The sequence below is a fragment of the Hydractinia symbiolongicarpus genome, chromosome 3 (genome assembly GCF_029227915.1).
Source record: "Hydractinia symbiolongicarpus strain clone_291-10 chromosome 3, HSymV2.1, whole genome shotgun sequence".
NCBI lineage: Eukaryota > Metazoa > Cnidaria > Hydrozoa > Anthoathecata > Hydractiniidae > Hydractinia > Hydractinia symbiolongicarpus.
In genome coordinates this window covers 23,697,987-23,722,711 of record NC_079877.1, presented here as the reverse complement: position 1 = coordinate 23,722,711, position 24,725 = coordinate 23,697,987, and the positions used below count along the sequence as shown (strand labels likewise).

General features: G+C 33.6%; 3 protein-coding genes across 3 annotated transcripts; all 3 read right to left on the bottom strand.

Moving 5' to 3' along the window:
* Positions 1-930: 930 nt before the first annotated feature.
* Positions 931-3,711, bottom strand: LOC130636329 (uncharacterized). Its single transcript, XM_057446007.1, has 3 exons — positions 3,362-3,711; positions 1,824-2,502; positions 931-1,239 (listed from the first exon to the last, which is right to left on the bottom strand). The coding sequence occupies exons 2-3, from the start codon at positions 2,496-2,498 to the stop codon at positions 931-933; spliced, it is 984 nt and encodes a 327-aa protein (XP_057301990.1). The 5' UTR covers positions 2,499-2,502; positions 3,362-3,711.
* Positions 3,712-7,277: 3,566 nt separating this feature from the next.
* LOC130636966 (protein asteroid homolog 1-like) lies at positions 7,278-15,346 on the bottom strand. The gene is made up of 11 exons (XM_057446819.1): positions 14,772-15,346; positions 13,858-14,191; positions 12,902-13,769; positions 12,302-12,359; positions 12,131-12,189; positions 11,430-11,512; positions 9,434-9,524; positions 8,290-8,350; positions 8,182-8,201; positions 7,576-7,628; positions 7,278-7,370 (listed from the first exon to the last, which is right to left on the bottom strand). The coding sequence occupies exons 1-11, from the start codon at positions 15,188-15,190 to the stop codon at positions 7,278-7,280; spliced, it is 2,139 nt and encodes a 712-aa protein (XP_057302802.1). The 5' UTR covers positions 15,191-15,346.
* A 5,274-nt stretch (positions 15,347-20,620) lies between these two features.
* LOC130636965 (uncharacterized) lies at positions 20,621-21,964 on the bottom strand. The gene is made up of 4 exons (XM_057446818.1): positions 21,892-21,964; positions 21,575-21,688; positions 20,934-21,373; positions 20,621-20,827 (listed from the first exon to the last, which is right to left on the bottom strand). Exons 1-4 carry the CDS (start codon positions 21,962-21,964, stop codon positions 20,621-20,623), a joined length of 834 nt encoding a protein of 277 aa, XP_057302801.1.
* Between the last annotated feature and the right edge of the window lie 2,761 nt (positions 21,965-24,725).

Below are 24,725 nucleotides of genomic sequence, written 5' to 3'. Positions count from 1 at the left end.
AGCATTCTACCTTTTAGATTAATTAGTGATAGCGGCGATATATCCTGGAGACGAGGATGAAACTAATTCGCACAAATATATATTTCTTTTTTTATTTTATATTATATTTATTAACAAAAGTTACTGTTTTGTTTTTGACAAGAAAAGATGTTTTTGAAAGATAGACAAATGTCAAGAATCTCACTCAAGGTAAATAAAAAACTTGTTAATACATGAATCGTTGTGTTAAATTTTATAAGTAATATATCCCGTATTTTATGTCTTGTCAGAGTCACGCTTAAGGATTGTGCCAATGTGCCACATTAATCAACTCGAATTATATTTTTCTAGATTTGGCACAAAAAAGATAAAACCAGAGTTAGGACCTTATAATAATTTGAGGATAACAAAACAGAAGCTCCCTCCTGTAAAAATTACGTAAAACAATGTAAATACTTTGAAATTAATTTGAACTTCTTTTAATTAGCTCTTTTAAGTAGTTCTTGCACACGCCACTCAGTGTATTTATTGACTACCACAAATAAAGTAGGCCGTTTTAGTTTCCCACAAAGGCACACAAAGTAAGCACGCTTAAAGAAAGAAACACATTTCATCTTTTTCTATCTTGAACTAAAAAAATAAATACATAGACAAGACGTGACAAAAATAGAATAATTTATAATATAATAATTTTGTTCTTATGTTTTTGATCAAATTTCGGAGTTTATATAAAGTATGAGCTACGTAATAAGCTGCGAAACTTCCTACAGCACTCTCAACATCTACGCTTGAGAGAACTTGTCAACAACAATTATGCTATCATATCTAATAAAGCAACCACATTGTGAACATTGAAACAATTCAAACGAGAGATCTGACAATTGTAGACTCGAAGCGAGAATAAAGTCAGTAAAAAATGTTTGAAAAAAAGAGAAGGAAAACATGTACGTGCTATGTTTTTTCATTTTCAACAACAATGGTGGAATCAAATCTTGTTTTCAAATGTTCATACGCATTTCTCGTCTTCGCTTTTCCATTCTCGTCCTGATAATTAATAGTGACATCATAATTTGGATGAGCAAAAAACGCAATTGACTGGCGTGGCATTGACAATCGCATTGGATCTGTTGGTATCTGCACTCTGTGAGTGGTTGCGCGGAATTTCCCATTGCTCCATGTGTGCAAGAGGTCAGCTGCATTGATGACAATGGTACCAGGGATGGGAAAAGCCTTTACAAATTCTCCAGATGGAGACAGAACCTAAAATAATGCATTAGTTCATAGTCATAAGAAAAAGAGATCAGAGAGAGCACCGCCGCAAGCAAGCTCGGCTTCCGCATACGATTCGCGTTTAAAAGAGTTTTAGTACCCAGACTACTTCTTAAGGGATTAAATTTTAAAAACAAGCAGGAAACGTGGGTAGTTCGCTAAAGTTAGATTCACGTATACTACAATGGTTGGAGTGGATTGGTCTATTTATGGGTGTTTAACTTCTCGAAAGCCAGATGGACCTATTATCTTTAAAATTACACAGGCTCAATGACGATTATGATACTACATGGAGAGAAGAACTGATTAATTTCATCAAGAGAGATCGAAAGATGGATATGCAGTTAAGGGCTCTCATAGACAAACGAAATTTATATATCTGTGAGAAGCACTTCCCAGAGAGTCAGATAATACAAAGTAAGTATGATATGGTTGCATTGAAACAGTTTGGGGTTAAATGGCTTTTTGAGAAAATTAAAATTAATCATCTTTATCGCATCTTTCAGTGTAAATAAAAATAAAACTGTAACTCTATAAAAAAGATAGGGTTAAAATGCTGAAAAATATTTACATACCTCTAAACCACCGATATTATCTTGAAAAAGTAAAGTTATTGTTCCATAATCTGTATGCTCACTGCAACGTCTTTGATTCACCTCTGTCGATCCATTGATTTGAGGATAAAACAATGTTCGCAGTGAAGTTCCATTTAAGCTGCGATTACCAACATTTGTATGTAGATTCACAAAATACTCTGTGTCTATACCAAGTGCAACTGCTAACAGTCTTAGTAATTTGTATAAAAAAGTCGAACAGTGTTTAAATAACTCGCTCAATTCACTAACAACTTCTGGCATTTCTTGTGATAACTTTTTACTGACATCAGAATTGGGCAAAAAGTCAAAAGCCTCCTTTATATCTTCAGGTTTCATTTCATCAAACACTTCACCTTTTATTGGAACATATCCTTCACTTATTCCAGGTCCCCTTTTATAATTTATCTTCGTCTCCTTCTCCTGTCTAAAAAACTTTTCTGACATAATAAATGCGCCATCTATGAGATTTTGTGGTATACCATGTCCTTTCACGTAAAGAAATCCCCAGTCACTAAAACCATTTGATAATTCTTCAACAAGATTGTTTACTTGTACATCATGCTGAAGTTTTGCACCTTCCCAATCACTGGCTGCTGTGTAATTATCTGACAGACATGAAACATCTAGGATGGGAAAGATATCGTTTCTTGGCATGCTTCTAAAAAAAGTAATGAATGTGTAGAAAGCTTGATTCCTCGAAATCTTTTCGTTATCTATATTTATATACATAATTCATTTGAATGTAGTATATTTAAGTACCATTTTACAAAAACCTAGAGGCTTGAATTTCCATAAATAAGAAATTTTCAGTACTGGATTCTTAGGCTTCAGTTTCTTTTTTCAATCCTTGTTTCTATCCAACAGAACAATAGTAAATACATACGAGAAAAGCTCTTAGTTTATCTGATTCCAATTTAAGTTTACAAAACAAAATAAGAAACTTTATGTAAAATGGCAAAAAAACCTAAAACTCTGACAGTACCAAGCCTTTCCACTGGCTTTTTTAAAAAAAAAAAATATGTGTACTATATACTCTTCGTACAAAATAATTTCTACAGTAAATTACAACATGAAAGATGGCAGGAACCATTGAAAACCTTTCTTTCCTTATATACAGTTATATTAATCCTTCCATTCTATTTTAATTATTTTTTTCACAGGTGAACGTGAAGATATAACGTAATGGTTACAAAGGAAATTGACGACTGTTATCACAATGAAAGAGGATAGCTCATATTAATCTTATATTAAGTATTTTCTTGATAAAAAAGAAAGAAAACTAATTGTAAAAATGAAAAAGCCTTATTTTTCTTTTTGTGACAGGAATAAAAACCACGCAAATATAATTTTATGTTTATAGTTAATATGTTGTGCAATATAAACATGAATTCACACAATTAAAACAATATTTCTTCCTACCAGTTTATGATAAATATCCACAAATTGTCAAAAATACAACAAAAAATTTTTATTTGAAAAAAAATATGTTCAACAGAAATACACACAACGAAACTTACACAGTTAACTCTGAAATAACTTTTATGATTCTTCTTTGCTGACTTCTGCAAATGAAATATGTTTTTAAGTTTTATTCGTGAGGTTTGAAACGTCTTGTATATTTCGATCAATCAATGCCGTCATAAAAAAAACAATAGTGGTTCTAAATTCAAAATCAAGTTTAACTTGTTGGATGCGAAATTAATTATTTGTTTTGATTTTGCTTATTATACAAAAAATAGTTTAAAAACCACTTCCTTCTACTTCATATTGAAAAGAATCAACCTTTTTTGCCGCTTCAACTTTTAATTTCACGAGTGGTTTGTTTGTATAAACCACAACGTGTAAAATGAGAACACTTTAAGAAAGTATGTTATTTCGCATGTTTTGAAAATGAAACTTCAATACTTATTTACTAGGAACTATATTTTATTTAGAATTATTTAAACATTCTCTGCTAACATTTTAATATTTCATGATGACCCATGTGCTATCGCATCGTATATTGTTTCCTCTCAAAAATATGTTTGGCAACAATGTTTCTAAACATCGTCAGGAGGTTTTCGTTTTTATATTTTTATTTTTTTGTAAGAAACTGACTAAAATTGCCTTTCCAAAAAATTAAGAAAAGTTTTAATTGTTGTATAAATGTAAAATTTTTGAGTAAGAAACCTTTTTCACGCGCACCTTCCATTAATCAATGAAAATCGATTGGCATTTTAGTATTATTACCTGGTATAACAAGAAAGTGGACGAATATCGTCTGTGCTAATAAAACTTAACGATTCGCAATGGAACAAACATTATCTTAGTTGATGGATAAAAGGCTAAAAAGGCGAAAAGGCATTATTTCGTCTTTACTTTTACAAATGTTATTTAAAGAAGAAGTTGCACGACCTTTTAAGTGACGTCGTCTCAAGTGACGTCGTTATTGTTTACTTTAGAAGACAGAAATACACCTTTTCTGAATTTCATAAATTATGATAATTATGACGTTATTCAAAATTTTAAAATAGTTCTATGCTCTTTAAATAAGGATATTCAAATAGAATATTAAATTATCATGACAAAAATGAAGTTTTTAGAGCAATATAATATTCTGGTTTGATTTTATTTAAATTTGAAGAAAATAATTATTTTAAAAACGAGGCTATTCTTAGAAAGCTCGGCTATATGAAGGGTTTGACCGTAACTTTCAGTTCGCAAATGAGACACTTAACAAACAGAAATATTTACGAAATTAGGTAATTTGTTCTACCTTTTGCTAAGGAGCTTAGGGATAAGAATCATTTTTAGTATCGACCTCTTTAATTGAGTTTGACATAATTAGGAAATTCGGGAAAGGTCTATTATAAATCTGAAATTTTCAATCCTATGTAACAACATCCACAACGAGGACGAACGGGAAATTCAGTGCCTAACGTGAAAGTCGCCAAAATGAATTACTTCAAAAACTAACTCTGTCACTAGATGCAAGAATGCAGCGTCTGAATTGTAGCAACAGAGAAAAAAGGATCGTCGAGTTGGTTAACAGGTTTACCTTTGAAAGATCACGGCTTCAACCTGAACCAAACAGACTGTTTGGAATGCTGTTGGAATAAGATATGGTTGGAATTTATCTAATGTCCCAACAACATGTGCATGCAGTGCCAAATTTGATTTTCAACATGCTATGAACTGTAAGAAAGGTGGATTTGTTATCATCCGTCACAACAATTTTCGGGACATCACCGCAAATATGCTTTTACAAGTTTGTGAAGATGTCGAATTGGAACCTATGTTGATGCATCTCACTGGTGAAAAGTTTGACAAACGATCAGTAAAGACGTTGCACGAAGCTCGTTTAGACGTAGCTAAGAGCTCGAGGATTTTGGGAAAAAGGACAAAGTGCATTTTATGATATAAGGGTCTTTGATCCAAACGCATCGCGTTATTTTAACCAAAACCTAAAGCAATGTTATGTTAGGAACGAGGCCGAGAAGAAGAATCAATACAACGAAAGAGTCTTGAAAGTTGAGAACGGATGCTTCACACCGTTAGTATTCTCTATTTATGGCGGTATGGGTCTAGAGTGCCAAACATTCTACCATCAATTGGCTGAAAACATCGCAGGGAAAAAAAAGCAAAACCTGATGAAACTTAGTTTTTCACTGCTGAGATCATGCCTATTGTGTATTAAAGGCTCCCGTACAGCAAATGTCAGGTCAGAGTGCAGTAGATTGGTTGCTGAAGACATTGGTGTCGATCATCAACTGGCTAAAATTTAGATTTTTTCCTTGTAATATAATCTTTTCTATGTTCTGTCATCCTTCCACGTATAATGTCTCCAGTCGAATTTATATGTATTTAATGAATTTTTTTTATATCGGTATATCTCCGTTGGACACCGGTAAAATATAATTCTAAATTTAGCGTGAGAAAGAAACATCTGTGTGTAATATTAAATATTTTGCCGTGCAGTGTATTTTTATTTTCAAACTTCTTACAATAATAATGAATATTATCTTTAAAAAAATGATGACAAACTTCATTTTTTAAGAAAATTTATTATTTACATTTTCCCATTTTATCAACAATCGTCACCAGAATGACTTTAAAAGTTTACATTTCAAGTTCATCAGCATATAATTGCGGTTGCTAAAGTTGACAATTGTCTTGTTCAGAGGTTTGAATTTGATTGCATTTAGTGATAACACGGGGGTTACTAGCATAATGGAAGGATATACTTTAGAATCCCAATGTTCTTTCAAGTCAAATGGTAGGCCAGTGTAAAGGGTGGTTACAGGGTATAAGCACTAGGGTGCACCTTGTCCCAGACTCTTAGGGTAACTACCCAATACTGTTGTAGGTCCATCAGGCACCCCAGATTGTCTCGCCTACTTAACCCTATTCAGTCCGGGGTTTTTCGAACATACTATGACGGGGGGGGGGGGGGTGGATTTCGCCCCCCCCTCAATAACTTTTCATAGGATTGTTCAAATTGAATCAAACTTAGCACACTTATAGTACGTCATAAAAGGAACAAAATGGCGGCAATAAATTTTTGCTTGCGTCAGCACATTTTCTGTCACGCCATTAGAAGCTTGAAAATTGTTAAAAATGCCACCATCTGCTTATAATTTAATTACTTTTGTTCTAGAGCGAATTTTTACATTCTGTTTGAAGTTTCTGAAAGGTAAATAAAAGTTATTTAACATATCTCCAGTTTTTTCCGATATTCGGATAAAATCCGACAAAGTCGGGAAATCGGATAGGGTTAACCTGCCATAGTCAATAAGATAGAAGCAGCTAAAGGCAACTAGTTTCCTCTATAAGTCATTGTTGGCAGTTTGGTTTTACCACTTAAACACTCCTTTTAATATATTGCTTTCTTTTTATGCACAACAATCACTTCATGGATTGGCGTCGATGTCTACATCTGTTACAAGACCAACTAATCATACAATCAATTGAAACCCTCGTTTAAACTCTTTAATTGGACCGTGATTCGATATAAGACGATAAACATACGAATTCACCGTATTTAGCACTGAAGTTATCCTACCAATTACAATAATTTACAACTTGAGACGATTTACAACACGAGGTGGGGGATCAATTGGCATCAACGACGCGGCCGTGCTAATACCAGTGCATTTGCCTAAAGGTTTTCTTGGTTATCCTATTTTCGCTGATCGCGATTGTCAAGTTTTTCGTCCAGAGGTAGAAGCATTGCTGACTCGCGCTGGTGGTGAGGTCAGGCTTCCTTTATCAGAGAAATAGAATGAATACGAGGAACGAATGAGTTGCGCTTCCACGAGATACGCCATAGCAGGAAGTAGGCACTTCCAGGGGGTTGCTAAGGTGTTTGTGATTCCACGAGAATCACTAAGATGTAAGCGTTTCCACGAGATTCGCAGATAGGGTTGTGTTTCCACGAGAGACACCCCAGGTGAGTTAACATGTCCACGAAATACACCCAAGATGAGTTAGCGTTTCATGAGAGACACAGGCTTTTTCAAACCTGACATCACCCCTTTTTTCTCCAAACTAGAGTGTAGTTATGAGATGAAACAAGAAAAAAAATTTCTAAAATTATCTGTAATCATCTTTGTTGTTGCTTCAGAACCATAGGAATTAATGGTTTTTACAAGCTCAATTAAAATTTATAATTCTGAAAGGTACAAAAAATAAATGCATAAGTGTATTATAAATATAAAACGTAGGTAAAAACATTGTTGTCGGGGGAATTTACTTTTGCTACGGAAAATGTTGCAATAGAAACTTCAATCAAGAATGAATAATAATCTGATAACAATTACATAAGTAAATAAATAAACTAATAAATAAGATCAACAACATGCTGAACGTGAAATCGAAACATGTAAATAATAATTATCTTAAAAAATGAAGTTTGTCATCATTTTTTTAAAGATACTCTGCAGTCTTGCGTTCCTCAATATGTTAATGTTTTTAAAGTATGTGAAAAAGTTATTTCATAAACAAGATATTTGTCCTGTAACATTACTTTATCCTTAAAAAATCTACAAAATCTGGTAAAATGCTTTAGTGAGGTAAGGTAGTTTCTTTAAAATCTAAGTCATTGTTCGTTTGGAATATTATATAAATACGGGTTTAAAAAAAATATTTTTGCAGTAAAATAAATAAAAATGTAAGTAATACGCGATTTTAGAAATAGGACACTATCTTTAATTCTCTATCGCAGCTGAACAGGTTAGCGAAGCATCAGTAGTGTTAAAAAGAAGAGGCTATTTCGAGATATTTATGACATATCTTGGTACGTTTGTGTTCATATTTGGACACTAGTAATAAATCCTGGACCTATTTGTGGATTTCCTACTCGCCTTGGATTTTGGCATCCTTTAGAAATCAAATAATTTTGTTATAAAACAAGACCTGAGAGTCTTACAATATGATTTTAACACCTAAGCATAAGGAGAAAACATACCAAAGAGGAGCTGCTCTCTCAACTTTCTTTACGATAGAAAAGTAAATGCGGTGTTCTAATTCTAAAATTGCTTATTGAAGAAATAAATAAAGCAGCGAAAATTGTAGCTTCTTCGGAAAAGTTATCACAGTATGCATGGATAAGTTGAACATGTCCATGCACAAAGAAAACACCTTTGGTTAATCAAAGGTAAGATTCTCTGCTAGTATATTCGGAACAACTGTTCAAAAGACGATTCTCAAAAAAAAAATAATTAACTCAATGGTGGCTAAAAATAGTGAATAATGGAACAAAAGGTCAAATCGTCAATATTTTTGAGTCGGCCAGCTGCAGTCGTCACTTTTGCGCACAATGCCGGATGGAAAAAACTATTTACTGAATTTTGTGAAAAAAAGAAGACCAATTAATCTTTGAAGAATAGTTGCGAAAACAGACTCCGCAGTAATATAATTCTACAGTGCCAAAAGTTTAGATTTTTTCTCTGGCTTGTATATTTCTTTCTGATTGGTGAAGCAAAGTCAATGTTTTCCTGAAAAACCAGAACTTGTTTGGAAATTTTCTTCCGAATGTTTCTTCTCAAATAAAACTATAATTTTTATGAAACGAACCTAAATATTCACAGATTAATTATTCTTCGCACGTAGTCGTTAGAGTAATTTAAAAGTCATTAAGTCCTCTCCACCCACAGAAAATGTTGAGTTCGTTTGTGACGGTCATAGTGGATATCGTCATTTTCCTTTGATGTCGCCGAAATTTTCTTTGAAGTCGCCGAAAAAATTATGTCCATTTCGCTAGCGGGTTTACTTTGTTTACATCACGTGATGAAAACGACTCAATTTAATTTGCTGAAATAAATTTAACGGCTAACTTTCGAAAATTGGTGTCCTCTCGCCACCAAAATGAACAAAAAAATGATCCCTTTATCTTGAAAAAAGTAAAAAAAGTGTTTTAAAAAGCATATTTAAAAAGAAAAAAGTTGGAAGTCAGAAGTGGAGCTTGAAGTAAAGTGAAGTTAGAAGTAGAAAATAATGGCTAGAGTTTAAAGTCGATTTGAAATCCCAAATAGTAAAAACTTTGATATTTTTAGACGTTTGGTTTATATGTCCCTGGAGCAAGCAGGCTCCCTTTTTCCAGCAAAAGCCACCTGAAAGTCTCAAGTTCCTAAAGTAGCCATATTTGTTGACATTTTGTTGCATAATTAACGTATGCCCTGGCGTGTAACTAATGTATTTGTCCTAAAATTCAAAATGCTACATAAAGTTGTTAGCTGACTAACAAACGGAAAACTTTGGTTTGTTGAACTCACTGTAATGTTATTTTTACATTACTATTGTATCTCTTTTTATGTGTTTTACTAAGCATAAATAAGTGGCTTTAGTTTTAGCTAAATGTTCCCAGTTTTAGTATATTTATCTGGGGGTGTCTTAGCTACTGTTAACTAGTTAATGATTATGCTAGCCTTCAGATCCTACTCTTCCCATCCCCCAAGATGGCTAGCCCTAACCTATGACTTATGTTGTTATTCCGTTATCTTCTTTTTTTAACTATCTATAGCTAGCTACCTTAGTTTCCAAACTTTTATTCTTTTATGAGCACGAATTGTGAGCGAATTACAGCGATTAACAAGCTAGCTAGCTTCCTACAAAATCTTTCAAAGACTTGAACATTTGCAGGATAATAGGATGTATTGTTTTTAAGAGTATAATTATTTTACATTTCCTGTAAACTTAAAATTTCACAAATTAAAGCGTGTGTGTTAAGTTATTTTTTATTGTTTTGTTTCTGACATCCTGTTAAACTTTTGTCAGCCTACATGTAAAATATCAGGTTATTTTTACAGGGGGTTGTAGACATTTGATTGGCAATTTACATGGGTTTATGACTTTGTTTTAATTTATGAAAGGATGGTATGGTTGTTCGTGTTTTTGTTTATGTTGCAAACTGCTGTTTTTTTAAATTTTGTGTAAACTTTTGTTGGAAAAAGACCACATGCAATATATACTGAAAGAACAAATTCACGTTTTTGTTAAGAATTTTAAAATTGTAGAAATAACTGTGTTTGGTGATACTGAAAAAATTACTAATTGTTCTGACTAAAACTTTTTTGTTTTTTATATTGTATGAAATGCCTGATTTTTCTATAATTTGATGTGTTTCATAACTTTTATGTGGAAGATTTATGGGCAATGGCAATAAAGGACATGCTAAATGAACTGATTTTCGTTGATTTGGATATGCTCCTCAAAAACCAATCTGTTTTGCATTTTGTGGATACTTTTGTGAGGACGGACCGTATATATTCCAATAATAATATCTTTGCTCATTCAAAATTTATTCCTTATTCTTTTTGACATTCACGTTTAAAATGGTTGGTAAAGGTCACTACAGATCATCATACTAAGAAAAAATTTTGTGTTCTTAACCGGTTATATAATTTTTACATTTTGTGTATATTTTTGGGGAACAGGATAGTATGTAACCGAATAAATGATGTTCCAGATGTAAATTTGATGTGTTTAAAACTTTTGTTTTCAACGTAATCGAACGTAATCACTTTATAAGATGTAAATAATTGAGATGTGTCATGTCTGACTTTGTTATTATTGTTGGTATTGATCGTTATTCTATACATTATTTTGATCAGCGTTTCAAGCTCTACACATTATAAGCAACGTGTAAACAAAATTCAGGAAAAAAAATTGTGTATTGACGGGTCCTGTCAGACGTCATCAAAATACAACAGTTACGATTCTCTTTTCCAATGTACTCCTGCCTAAGTGGATTTTACAGTGCAAATTTTTTATTTGTACTTTAGAGGACTTTACTGACGTCAACAAAATTTTAAAACACTTATATATCTCCTTATGCGTTTGCGAACACATATTATAGGCAACAGATAAACTACATTTCGCCAATTTTTTTTGTATGCACTGCTGACGTTAGCAAAATCTGCAAGACAACCTAATCTTCTGCCTGAGTGGATTCTTCCACGGGCCTTATCGACTAGTAACATGTTAAAGGCTTTTACATTGATTATTCAAAGATAAGGAAATTTATGAACAAACATACTATCTTGGAATAAATTAGTCACTGTTGAGCCAAAAACTTTATGAATTTTATGAAATTGAACAACAATCTACCAACAAACTACCAACAACAATCTGTGTCGTATAATGATTCATACATTTTTTTTTCAACATAATAATAATATACATAGAGTGCACTGATTTTATATAAAAAAATATATAATAAATTTATCGTATGATTAATCATAGTCGTTATAAACTAACCCTATTGCCCTCTATTTATATTTCCTCGTCTACAAAACATTTATACTAGCAGAAAATAGCAAAACTGAGATGTTATAAACGCATTATTTAAACTTTGCAATCATTACCTTTGGGAATAAGGAACCAACCTGCCTAGTGCATTAAGTCTTCTGCTGGCAGTTTTAAAAACTTGTTTGAATGTGTTTTTAAAATCTCAATTTATTGTCAAACTCTATTTATAGTATTTTACATTCGTTTTTAAAAAAGCTGTTTTGCATTCTATTTTCAATATCGTGCGTTTGTGCAGGAGCATAAGTGAGAAATAGTAAGGCAAAAATATCCTTTAGCCTAAATCACGTATTTTGTATGCAGTGTCTCGGTGGATCAAGTCAATAATTTGCTAAAAGATGGGATTTTAAACTTATACATTGCCAAAATGGCATAGAAATAGAGTAAAGTTAGTGTAACCAGTTAGCTTTAGGTGGGCGAGGAAACGATTGCAACTATTTCTAATGTTTTTTATTTAACGGTACTTTTAAAAAAATATGCCAGGGGAAGGTGAAGGTACGCACTTTTTTGCGAACTTATCCTTTTTATACAAACTTTTCTTTTCATCGGACTTTCAAACTTGCTAAAAACATTGAACGTTTCATTTACGAGCAAAACTTTTATATACACTTGTATTCTTTGAAAAGCATTGGTAACAAGAATTCTATTGTTTAAAAAAATCACGAGGAAAAAACTTTTCCAGGTTTGCGTACATCTCTTTACTAGCATCCGTTACCAACTCTTCATCGTTATCTAAATGAAAACAGAACAAAAATTGACGTTCATAGAGAAGGATCTGTGTCGTCTAACTAATCGTATTATTGCCCCTGCCCCATATTTATCAATTCCTACTTATTTTATTCATCCCCGTAGGTTCTTAGGACACAGTGGAAATGCTTTTTATTAATCTATTGGATAATAGAGGTGATACATACAAGTTGTTGTTAGCTGCTTTCAGTTTATAAAAACTTGGTGTTTTGTTTTCCTGTATTTTTCCATTTCTGACGACTCTTATGCACACCCCCACCACAGCGTTAATTTAATGATCTCTCTATTTTAGTGCCTGTGTGGTATGCCGTTGGTTGTGCACAGTTTTACTCCGGCCTACCGTAGAGTTAATAATATGCTGACAGGCGAACTCGCTGATTTACGTAAAAAGAACTCTTAGTCCCTGGTTTACTTTTACTTTCTCCCTCTGGCTTAATCAACACTTAAATGTTTGTTTTTTGTTACGGTAGTTTATATAATACTCTTGTCATAATAAATATTTAGGTTTATTAGAATTTGACCCTTACCTTTTTCGAGATTCTTAAATATAGTATGTGCAGAGGAACCATTGAACACAGCTGAATAGTTGAGAGACTGAAACGGGCGGAAAAACAATGTATTTATTATGTCCAAATAATACAAACACGATTGCCATTCAGCAAATGCATGCGATGCATCAATATCCACCATTAAATGACTGCTCTCTGCGGCTGCTGTTGAGTAGTAGGAATTTAGATAGCATATAAGTAAGGCTTTGACATGAAGCCATTTGATATTTTTTTCTCGTCGTTCTTGCTGTTGAAGAATGACGTAATGCAGTGATAACATAAAGAGTTCATGCTCTTGCGGAACCTCTTTAAGGTTTTCATGTGGATATTGAACTAGTTGAAGGAGAATTTCTTTATTCTTTTCAAGCCTTTTTTCAAGTGTGTTAGTGTCTTTTTCTTCTTCTTCACTGGAACTCTGTCTGAACAAGACATCAATAGGGATGTCGGTCCAATCGATTGTTTCTACTTTCTTGTTATAATCGTTATAGGAATCACCGTCTCTTCTGTATTTAGTGATGACGACTGTTTCCGTTTTGCACAGATGCTCATATTTAAGCAAAGCGTACATATAGTTTCTGAGCTTTTCCGATGCTTGACAACTCGGCTCCATATTTACGTTTTCACATTGTACTGCATTAAAGTGAATATCAGAAAAATACACATCAGAAATGCTTGCACAAACAAGACCGTTCTGATACAAACCCTTCACAACTTCTTCGATCTGACCATTACTGGTGTTGTACACTCTTTGGAGTTTTTCTTGAGGAGTTGCTGTGTCATTAAGTAAACTGCATAACACTACAGCTTCGTCTTTGAATAGTTCAAGATTGCATCTATCGTACCAAGACTTAATAATATCCTGGTTAATTTTAATTCTTCTGCTTATATCATTTATAACGAAGTTTGTATCTTTGCCCCGTAAATGTGATGCTCACATTTACGGGGCAAAGCTGCAATCTTTCACCAAAACAGCTGGCCTCGTAGGCGTTGATGCTCTTTTGAATCTTAACGTTGTATCTATTTTCGCTGCTATAATCGTTGCCCAAAATGACAGAAACGAAAGGCATTAAGGTGGGATCGATCTCTAAATAGCTTTCCATTTTTCTGAAGTAATAAACATCACAATCAGTGTTTTCCTTTAATGACTGCTTCAAATCTGACACGCGTATAACACCATGATCAAGATTAAGAATCAAAAAATCACTATCCTCACTGAGAACAGGGCAACCCAATTTCTTCGCAACAGCGGCCACAGCTGTATCAGCCGCACTGAATACAAATAAATAAATAAATAGTACGAAATAAAATTGAAAGTAGTGAGCTATGCCAGCCAATTTTAATATTAGCTTTTTCTTGGTTAAAATTCTAAATTTCCAGCCTGTGTACATAAAACTGCTTATTACGAAACTCAGATGTTCAAATCAATGGGAAATTTGCACACATTAACGGCTGAGTTTTACACAACATATTTTTGCTCGCTGATTGTTAAAAAATATACCAAATTCCCCTTATATTTTCCCGAAATCTTGATCCAATTTTTGAAATTTCCTTGCTTTTCAAATTTTCAAGATTCTTGTCCACCCTGAGTAAGTGAGTTAGTTAATCGTCTGACATTAAACAGTTTTTTTTGGCAAGCTTAATACAAAGAAGTGGTTTGCTTTAAATTAATGTATTGAATTATTGTACAAACAACTATTTTTTTAAGTTTTTTTTACTTTAGTTACAAAATCTAATTTGAAAATTGATAATTTAACCCCCCAGAAACATACCAAGGCGATATGGAAAAAGCAAACTAATTTGTATAACGCAAAGAACCCGCCCGCCTAGGTAACAACATCAATTCACTTACTTATCACTGACAGCGTGTGGGATTTTCATATCTTGAAGTACTTGGAGAAATACATTTCTCAGAAAAATAGGTTTCGGATAGCTGCCTCGATCCTTTGTATCATGATCTAACTTTTTAACACAGTTTAGAAACCTCTGTCTACCCTTTTGTGTTAGTTGATTCTTTATTGTGTTTACAACACGTTGACCGTCTAAAATAACATATGCCGTAATTCCCATTAGTTGCAAAGTCTTAAAGTCATGCTCATAGTGTGCATACAATGAAGCGTAATCACCACCATACCTTTTTGGCACATTTGTTCTGTTGAAGTAGCTATTCCCGTCAAATACTAAGCTAGATCCCTTTTTCAGTTCAAGTGTTTCAAGAAAACGATTTCTATTGTTTTTAAAAACAAAACCGGATAACCCAAAAATACCCATGTTAAATGATAAATATAAATTTTTCCTTCAGTAATATCTTGGAAACAAAATTTTCTAACGCTTCCGCAAGTGCGAATTTAGTTGTAGGCTTTCACTTTGTGTTAGTTACAAAATATTTTATAATCCCTGATAATCCCTTATAAAATAATAAAACCACTTGCTGAATTGGGCAAGTTATATTTATAAATAATTCAGAAATACTTCGATACACACTTTTCTATATATGAATATATATAGATTGGAAATTTTTTTCCTAAGCAACGAAAATTTTTTTTAACTTGTTTTAATCACATTTGGCTAAGCTTAATGTTGATTTCCTGTTGCTTATTGATTATTTACTTAAGAATCCCCAATTTATGTGTTTTTTTTCTTTAGTTAGGCTAGTATGTACTAATCAAAATCAAATTATGTGTACATACGCTTGTCGTCGTATATATAACATACATACAAAGAATCGTAACCTAACACCTGTTTTTCCCCTTGTTCTTTTAAATAACTCGCTTTAAAGTGATTTTTGCGAACAAATTGCTTTGGTCTTTTTACAGGTCATAGGCCTCGTTTTACTAACGAGATGATCCTTTTAAAAAGATAAGCTTGTAGTATTTATGAACAAAATAAGAAAAATAACAAGGTGACATTTTTTTTCTCCTGGAAATATTTTGTTGGAAACCATTTTTTTGTATCAATATTTTTTTTTACAAGTTATGTTTTTGATCATTTACTAAGAGAAATTTTTGATGAATCAAACGTTTACAAATTTGATTTGGTTTGGTATCCCTTATCGAGTCTGTTTACTACAATTTAAAAATTTATCTCTTTAATGATATGGTACCACAATATGGAACCACAGCAGCGATGACTTCTTTCTTCTTGCCGCGAAAATATTAAAAACGCAGGAGTGCAATTTATTTTATTTTAGGATATCATAATATAGTATTGAATTCCATTTAATATTTAAAGAGAATAGTTATAGTCAATTTTTTTTAAAAAAATAAATGCATTATCAAAAACATAGCATAAAAATTAAAAGCCGTATGAAGTTCGAGTAGTAAATGATCGATTAAGACCCCACTCCTGAATAAGCACCCTCCCCAAGACTCATTTTCAGAAATAAGCCCCACCCCCGAAGAAGCCCGCATTCAAATTCACAGTAATTTCAATATATATGATAAAGACTGAGAAAATACTACCATAAACAATTGATTAAATGATACTTATTTTTCAGTTTGAGGTATTAATAGTACTTGTGGTTAGGGAATGTTTTTTAAAACAGGTATAACAGACGGGAGCAAACCCATTTATCCCAGATGCTAGGGAAATGATTGATGCGAGTCCCGTAGAGACGACTGTCGACGAGGACGAAGTGCGGTAGTGTCGATTAGTGCTTGTTTTTATTACTCGTAGAAAGAAATGTTGTGTTTATTGAAATCGTTGTAAACCATTATGAAGAAGATATTGCCCCTGAAATTGTATCGTTATAAATCAATGAATTCTTGTCAAAAAGTTTAAAAATTAATTTAAATGTCTTATATAATCACAGGAGTCGTTTTTCCCCTCCGTTGCTTTTTTCTTCTTTAAGATTAACTATAGTTATAGCTAATTATAGTATATATAATTCTAGCTAAACTGACATCAACACAAGACTTATCATTATTTCAGTTTTTGAAGTATTGTGTTAACAGCAAAATGGAAGTCTCATTAAATAAGATCAAATTGGAAATCGAATAAGTAGTCATTGAATCAAAATGTAATAACCAATGAATCTTTTACGACTAACAACATGTCGAAAATACTTTTTTATTTGTTCTCATCTAGCTACATATTTCACGAGTCTTTGGGTGAGTGAAGTATGCTAGAACTAAACAACGACTCTACCCAACCAATAAGGAAGAAAAATTAAGCTTTTTGCATCATATAATTTAAAAATAAGTAAAAATTTCCCTGTTCTCTGTAGAAAATAAAAATAAAACTAGCATGTATTTCGTGTAGATTAGACAATCACAGTACCAAAACATCACAACCGTATGATAACGTGCATATACACTAGTTGTAGATAAGTGATGAAGTCATTAATTTATGGCAGGTGTATGCAAACAAATATTTTTCACGCAATTTCTCGAAATTAGAAAGTTAAATCAGCGCAACAGTCCTTTTCCACTCTGAGGTACCTGAGCGGTTATTCGCTATAATATTTGAAACAATTGTCTAAAAAATTAACACTACATTGACAATGGTAGAAGCAGGTCAAATAAAACGAAGTGATAATTTTTTGTCGCAGTTATTTCAAATACTCACATCCAATTTTTAAAAAAATACACGCTTTTTTTATAAGCCACGTTTTATAAGAAATATGAGTTTTACATCTGTAAGCAACAACCAGCCAGAAGCTTGTAAAGAAAAACAGAACAAAAACAAATGCATTTTATCAGAAACAAACAATGTCGAAATTTAAGTGTAATATAGGTATTGAGGACGTCAAAAATGTAACTAATTAATTTAAAATCGGTAATTAAAGTTTACAATATATTCCACTAATAACACACCTGAATTAAGTATTGTTTAATACGACTTACCTAATAATTAAAGGGACTTGCTGTTAGAAAAACTTCATCATGCGAACAAAGGGAATGTTGGACGATCCTAGGTATCGTAGGCGTTTGAGGAAAACAAGAGAGGAGGTTGTGCATCAATGAATTCATCCTCATTGCAGTAGTGCACTTGAAAATTATAGATAAATACGTCAAATTATGTTATCTTTGTGCTCGTTATTTTAATGCTTTTTGTAAGTTATTCGAGTTGAATAATTTTAGAATTTTTTTTTATTTATATTTTGTTGTGAACTGTAACTTTTTTAATTTTTAATTTAACCCTTTTCTGCTCGTGGGAGGATTTCTCCCCCCCCCTCCCCCGCCATTTTTTTAATAATGGTTACTCAACTTTGATATATATATCTATCTATCTATCTATCACCTATACACCAAATACTTAGGTTCCATACCTTTAGTTTTAGTTATTGGCTATTATTCGACACAACCACTGGAAATCCCCATGAAATCCTTATAACGGGAAAATGATAATAAGTTATCTTTAGGACATGACACTTTTTTAGATTAATAGCATGACAATTTTAGTCATGCTATTAATCTGAGTACCTATTTTGTTAGATTTTACGCAAAATTGGAAAAAAACGGATTTTCAGGCAATTTTTGGCCTTTATATTTTTTATATAATAACCGAAAAATATGCTTAATAACTTTTATTTGGATGTCGGAAACTTTAAACAGAATGTAAGTAATTGAATTTTGAGCAGATATTATATTAAACAAATTTCGAACTTCCAATGACCTCACAGTAAAAGTGTTGACATAAGCGAAAATTTATTGCTACCGTTTTGTCCCTTTCATGACGTACTATAAGTGTGCCAAGTTAGACTCAATTTGGACAAGTTTGTCAAAACGCCGGGGTCAATATTTAAGTATTGTGCATAAAAATAAACCCACAATAATATATAAAGTGTTACCTTTTGCAATGCTTTGTTAATGTATGGGGCGTTAAAGATGAAAGGAAGGATGTATGAATGGTGTACCTACAGGAATAAAAAAAACATTAAATAAGAGTGTAGTTGATACTAAAAATGAAAGTCCTTGCTGAGTTAAGGCCTGCTGGTCCCCCGGACATTTGTTGTTGTCCGTATTAGCTGTGATGCACAGGGGTATCAGTTTTGCCAAAAGGTTATCCAAAGATAAATTCTCTGGATAAACTTAAACCTCATTGTCGCCGGCTTTAAACTTAAGCATTACTCTCCTAAGTGTGTAATGTGCGTCCCTGAGTATTTACAATAGGTTTTAATAAAAAGAACAAAACAAATAAACACATGACCAAAACGGTGGGTGATGTCGACACCCAAACCAAGAAAAGGAAGTCGTTTTGTGCAAATGGTGTTATATATAGATATGTAATATGAAGTACCAATTATTAATACTTCATTACAGTTACACACTTCCCATCCTGGTAGGTGTGGTTGGCCGATTTCAACCCTCTTTTCTTCGGCTTTATTTTTTTTCGCCAGACAAAGTCTTCTCGGTCCCGGCCACCATTTCGCCGCCACACCAAAAATATAGCGCTGGACCTCGGTCCACGGTTAACCCTTCAAAACCGTAAGAACGCTTGAAATGAAAAGTCCTAACAATTAAAATACAAAAATTTGTCAGAAAATGTTCAAAAAGAAATTAAAAAAACGTTTTGCATGGTTAAAGAAAGTTTACTCGAGGTTCAGCAGCTTCCACATTTTCTGACTCAGTTTCATGCTCCTCTTGCATTGCCTCAGTTTTCTCCTCTTCCTGGTTACTGTCACCATTGGGTGGCTTCTTTTCGGTCCATAACGAAAACTTATTCCTTCACACTTTATTCTAATCTAAAACACCAAAAAAAATTTTTTTAATGTGACAGACAGATTGTGTGCAGAGTGATTAGTGAGAATATGAATAAAACATATAAGCACAAAACAGAAATTACAGTTTTACTAAAGAGATATTACACACAGTAGGTGATGGATGATTAGAGAGAATGATAAAAATTGTAAAGTGGCAGCTTTGGGCAGTTCCACCACCAACTCTGAGTAATAACATTTGTTTTTAGTTTTTGCACTTTAACTACATGGTAATGAGGAAAAATACTTTGTAGATTGTTCATTGAGGGTAGTTAAGATTCACGTAACAGGGTACACCACGAGACGGTAAGTCATAGGAATTTGAACCCCACCTATGAGAGAAGAAGAAAAGTAGACATTAGCCAAACAAAAAACATCGGACTAGACAACTATTTCGGGGGTTGGATGGTGTATAAGATAGACGCCTTGTAGCAACACTGTGTGAAACCTTTTTGGTATCCACAAAATACTTGGCACTGGTGAGACTGTCATGCATACCTGCAAAAGGTACGCCTATATTTAGGAAATATCTAAGTAACCTGACACCAAATTCAAAATACAGCAAATTTAATTAAAATATGAGTATAAATATGGTGTACAGGTCGGCACTCTACAAGGTACACAATTTTTTATTGAAGCAAAGTAGTTTTTGTTTCTAATTTCAAAGTGAAGGCGTTATTCAAAATTTTAATGAAGAGCTATCAGCTTAAAAGATTGTGTAGCGGGATTAAATTTTATACGCAAGGCACAAAACATGACCCATGTGCGGGTAACAGGGTGTTGCTGAAAAAATCACATTTATGTTTTGAAAATTACAAAAATTGTGGGTAAACAACATTTTTAGTATAGCATCTATCTCGTACATAACCTTGCTGTTGTGTATTACATACCTTGACTTTGACATGTCTAAGAGCGCGAGCTCTTGAAAATGCAACATAAAGTTGACCATGGCTGAAGCAAGGTCTGCGAAGATATGTTCCACTTTTTTCAAACGTTTGACCTTAATTTTTGTTTATAGTCAAGGCGTACGAAAGACGTAATGGAAACTGAACACGTTTAACTTGAAGTTTCAAGTTAGTGTCATTGGGAGCAAGTGCAATGCGTGGAATCAGTACGCGACAACTTGCAGCAATCCCAGTAAGAACTTCACAATTAAGAACATGTGGCAAACAACTAATCTTGTGCCATTTCACAATCCATTTTTTAGGCTAAGATTTCTTAAGAGGATTACAATACACCCAGGTTTCAAATGCAACCTGTGTGGCGGCATACCAGAAGGCGTAATGCTATTTAAAAACTCCATAGGGTACATACAATGTCTTTAGGGTTGTCTAAAACAAATGAATCAATGGAAAAATGAGTTAGCATTTCCCCGGGAAGTGTTTCTAAAATGAGGTCATTAATTTCTAGAGCTTCATCATTTGTTGGTGTCAAAATAACACGACGCCTAAAATCAGCTGCTGCAGCATCATCAAAAATAGCTTGAATGTGGTCCTCATTGCGTTGAAGGACACACTCAAGAGGCATTTCAATGCAGCGTTGCAGTGTATCATCGCGCTTTACAGGCAACCTTCCATCGCCTAATTCAAGCAACCAATTTGCAAAAGCTTCCTCTTGTAGCCCTGCGCTCTTGTTGGTGCGGAGATGAAAGATCTGGAGAGTGCGCCATATAACAGAACTTTTAAGACAAACCTCAACTACTTGTGCTGGTCGAGCACGCTTTACTATGGGAAAAGTTTGTCTGAAAATACCACCTAAAGGAATAACTTTTCCTCAAAAAGCAGAGTCGTTATCGATAGCTTCAAATGCATGTTTAGGTATCATGCCGGCATCGTCAAAGATAATAACATGTTGCATTCTAAGGAAATCAGCATGTTTACTATTAGATTTAACATTACATGTACTGTTGTCTCAAACTGGTACTGGCAATTTAAATAAAGAATGTACAGTCTTACGATCTTGTAGTAAAGTAGCTGCTATGCCAGTCCAAACACAAATTGCAACAGACATGTTTCTAGCAATGATCTCCTTAATAATGTAGTTGTAAGTAAAGGTTTTGCCAGTACCTCCTGGAGAATCGAGAAAAAAACCCCGGGTGCTTGCTGATTATTATCGAGCAGTGCGGCAAGGACAGTATCAGCAGCAAGGAGCTGTTCTGGGTTTAAAAGAGGCCTTATATTATCTGCTTCACGTCTTCATTTCTTTAACATTGGGCATATCCCCTCCAAGGTCTTCATGTAACATGGAAGCCCAAAATCATTAAGGTGCTTACCAAACTGCTGAAAAGTCTGCTCTACTGCAGCAAGAGCAACCTGTTTAGCTTGTGATTCATTAATTCTCCTCATATTCTATCATCGGGAGACGATAGGTCTGCCATAACTCAGCAGGGTTGTTTGGTTCCCTGTGAATTAAAATAAAGGAAAACATTAGGCGTATTTTGTGTGGTGAAGCTATGTTCACAACATCTTGCATTGTATTACTTCACATGGTATCATCATCTAGAAGATTACGTGCAATGCAGGCTTTTCTAAAAGTTGGACAAATGTTTGCATCAACAGTTTTTGAATAGTCGAAAGAAGTGACAACAGGAACATGCAATAACAGTATGCGGAGAAACCTCTTTGTCTTGGATACTTTATCCTTTTTAATAAAAACAAAATGGTACGGAATATCCGTATCCAAAACGTGCCAGGCATATTCGTGGTTTTGAGTCAAAAGAAACCAAGACGTAAGCATAGTGCTTTGAACCTCAGCCCTTAGTGCCGCATCCCCTTCCTCTCCATCTCTGAAAAAGACACGTTAATTGTTAGGGAGATGTGAGGGAAGGCGTACAATGCTGTGACTTTGTGAGTGCATGGGAAAAACAAACAGGCGCAGCTTCAGGGGCAGATACGTACCTGGCATCTAGGGACGTTTTTACTTCATCACGGTCAAGGCGCTCATTAATTTCAACATGTGATGTGTCATAACCTTTGTAGATGTAAAAAGTGTGAAATACCTTTATAAGTATAAAGGTATTTCACACTTTTTATAGAAGCACGTCCTTCCAGATTAATGTGAGCATTAAGGTATGGATTGTAGGGCACAATCCACCTGTTATCCAAATCAGTACTTCTGATTGTGACCGTTCTCGCATTGTCAGGTCTGGCATAAAGTGGATAACCGTCAACATTAATGACAGTCTCATCCCCAAAGTGTTTAGGAAATTTTTTGGGCACTTACCATCAGCCATACATGGGGAGTTATTATTAAGGTGACCACAGGGACCATGAAACATAGTGGACTTTATGATAGAATGAAGTTCTGGTTCTAAGTTTGCGTCTGCAATTGTTGCAGATATAAGAGAATCAATATAATCAGCATTTCGAAATTTGAAGTCATGGGACAAATGCAAAAGCATGTGTGCGTGGGGAAGGCCACTTTTTTAAAACTTAATTACTTCAACATGGGCAAAGAGAAAGCCGAGAACACCATGCCTTAAATTATCCTTCAAGTGTCTAACTTTAGTTTAAAAACTCTTGAAACTAAATCAGGTCTATCACATGCATATTGACCTAACAATAAATTTTCAACAATTTCGGGCCATTTAAGGTTGCAGCTGAAAGTCAAGAACAAATCAGGTTTACCTTTTCTTGCAATCAAAGCCAGGCATCAAGATATGAATAATGCATACTCCTAGGGCTTCCAGAAAAGGTGGATAGTAGAACGACAATATTACCTACCTGCTCACAAGTTACGTTCTTTTGCAACATTGCTTAAATAGTCAAATAAATAGTCACTTGGACTTCTTTCTTTTTAAATATGCTTTTTTGAACCACTTATTTTACTTTTTTTAAGATTGCTCTTTTGTGGGTTTTTTTGGTGGCAAGAGGATACATTTTTTTTGAAAGTTAGCCGTTAAATTTATTTCAAACAATCAAATTGAGTCGTTTTCATCACGTGATGCAAACAAAATAACCCCCTTATCAAAATGGACATAATTTTTCGGCGACTTCAAAGAGAATTTCGGCAACATCAAAGGAAAATGACGATATCAACTTTGCTTTCGAGTTAAACTGAAAAAAATTTGAGACCTACAACCCTCCACAAAAATGTTGAGACAACGTTTTTTCGCCATTTTACAGGACTGTCAAAATACCTCAAGTCCATGTCTTAGTAAGTAACAATTTTGGTCACCTACAATTTTCTTATTATGCTTATGACGGATTGTTAGTTGCACAACAGCTTTAAGCCTGAATGGACTTTCGTATTTGAATCTGATCTTTCAGTTAACTAATAATCAGCTTTTCGAAACTTCACTTGTGATTCAGGATGATGGTTCTGGGTAGCCAAATTTAAGCTTTTTTCTAAATCATGCGGAGCACTTTTCATAAATCCACTCTGCAGGAGTTAAAGTGACACAATGTCAACAAGAGTATTTAAATTTTTGGCGTGAGTTTTCGGTTATTATAATTTTATGTTAACTTTTTGTATCAAATCTAATTACGTCCCAGCGTAAATTATTATCGTATAATTAATGTTATTAATTAATTAATCATGTAATTTAAGTACCAAAACCAAAGCGAAGAAGGTTGTATGTTTTTCATATTAATCCTGAAAACGTTATTTTAAACAAAGCATGCCAATGTTTACTCATCGTAAGGTTACCTTAAAGCTTATGTTTTTCTTTATTGTCCGTTTTTGTGTTCTGGGACCGAGGTTGTATCGCATTCGAATATGAATGTAATTCGATTCTAAAATGTAAAGAACAAACTATTGTTGTTGAACGAAGTTATGTTGTTGTCAGAAATATTTTTTCAAACAAAGAAAAACGCACGATGACATAACATCACAAAAAGAATTGATTGGAAATGCATCAGACAATTGTAGGTATAAATTCAATTCGTTCTCTTTGCAATATAGCGAAATTTAGTAATCGAAGTAAAAAACTGATTGGACTTTTATTCAGAGAACCCTAGCCAGCGACCTACTGAAAAAACGAAAAGGAGGTGTGTTGTTTAAATTATTTGATAGATCAATGAATTTGGGTGTATGACGATTCTTTCTTTCAGAGGTAAAATTTTCCTTAAATATTAAGTTTAATTATTAAAATATTTTCCTTAAGCA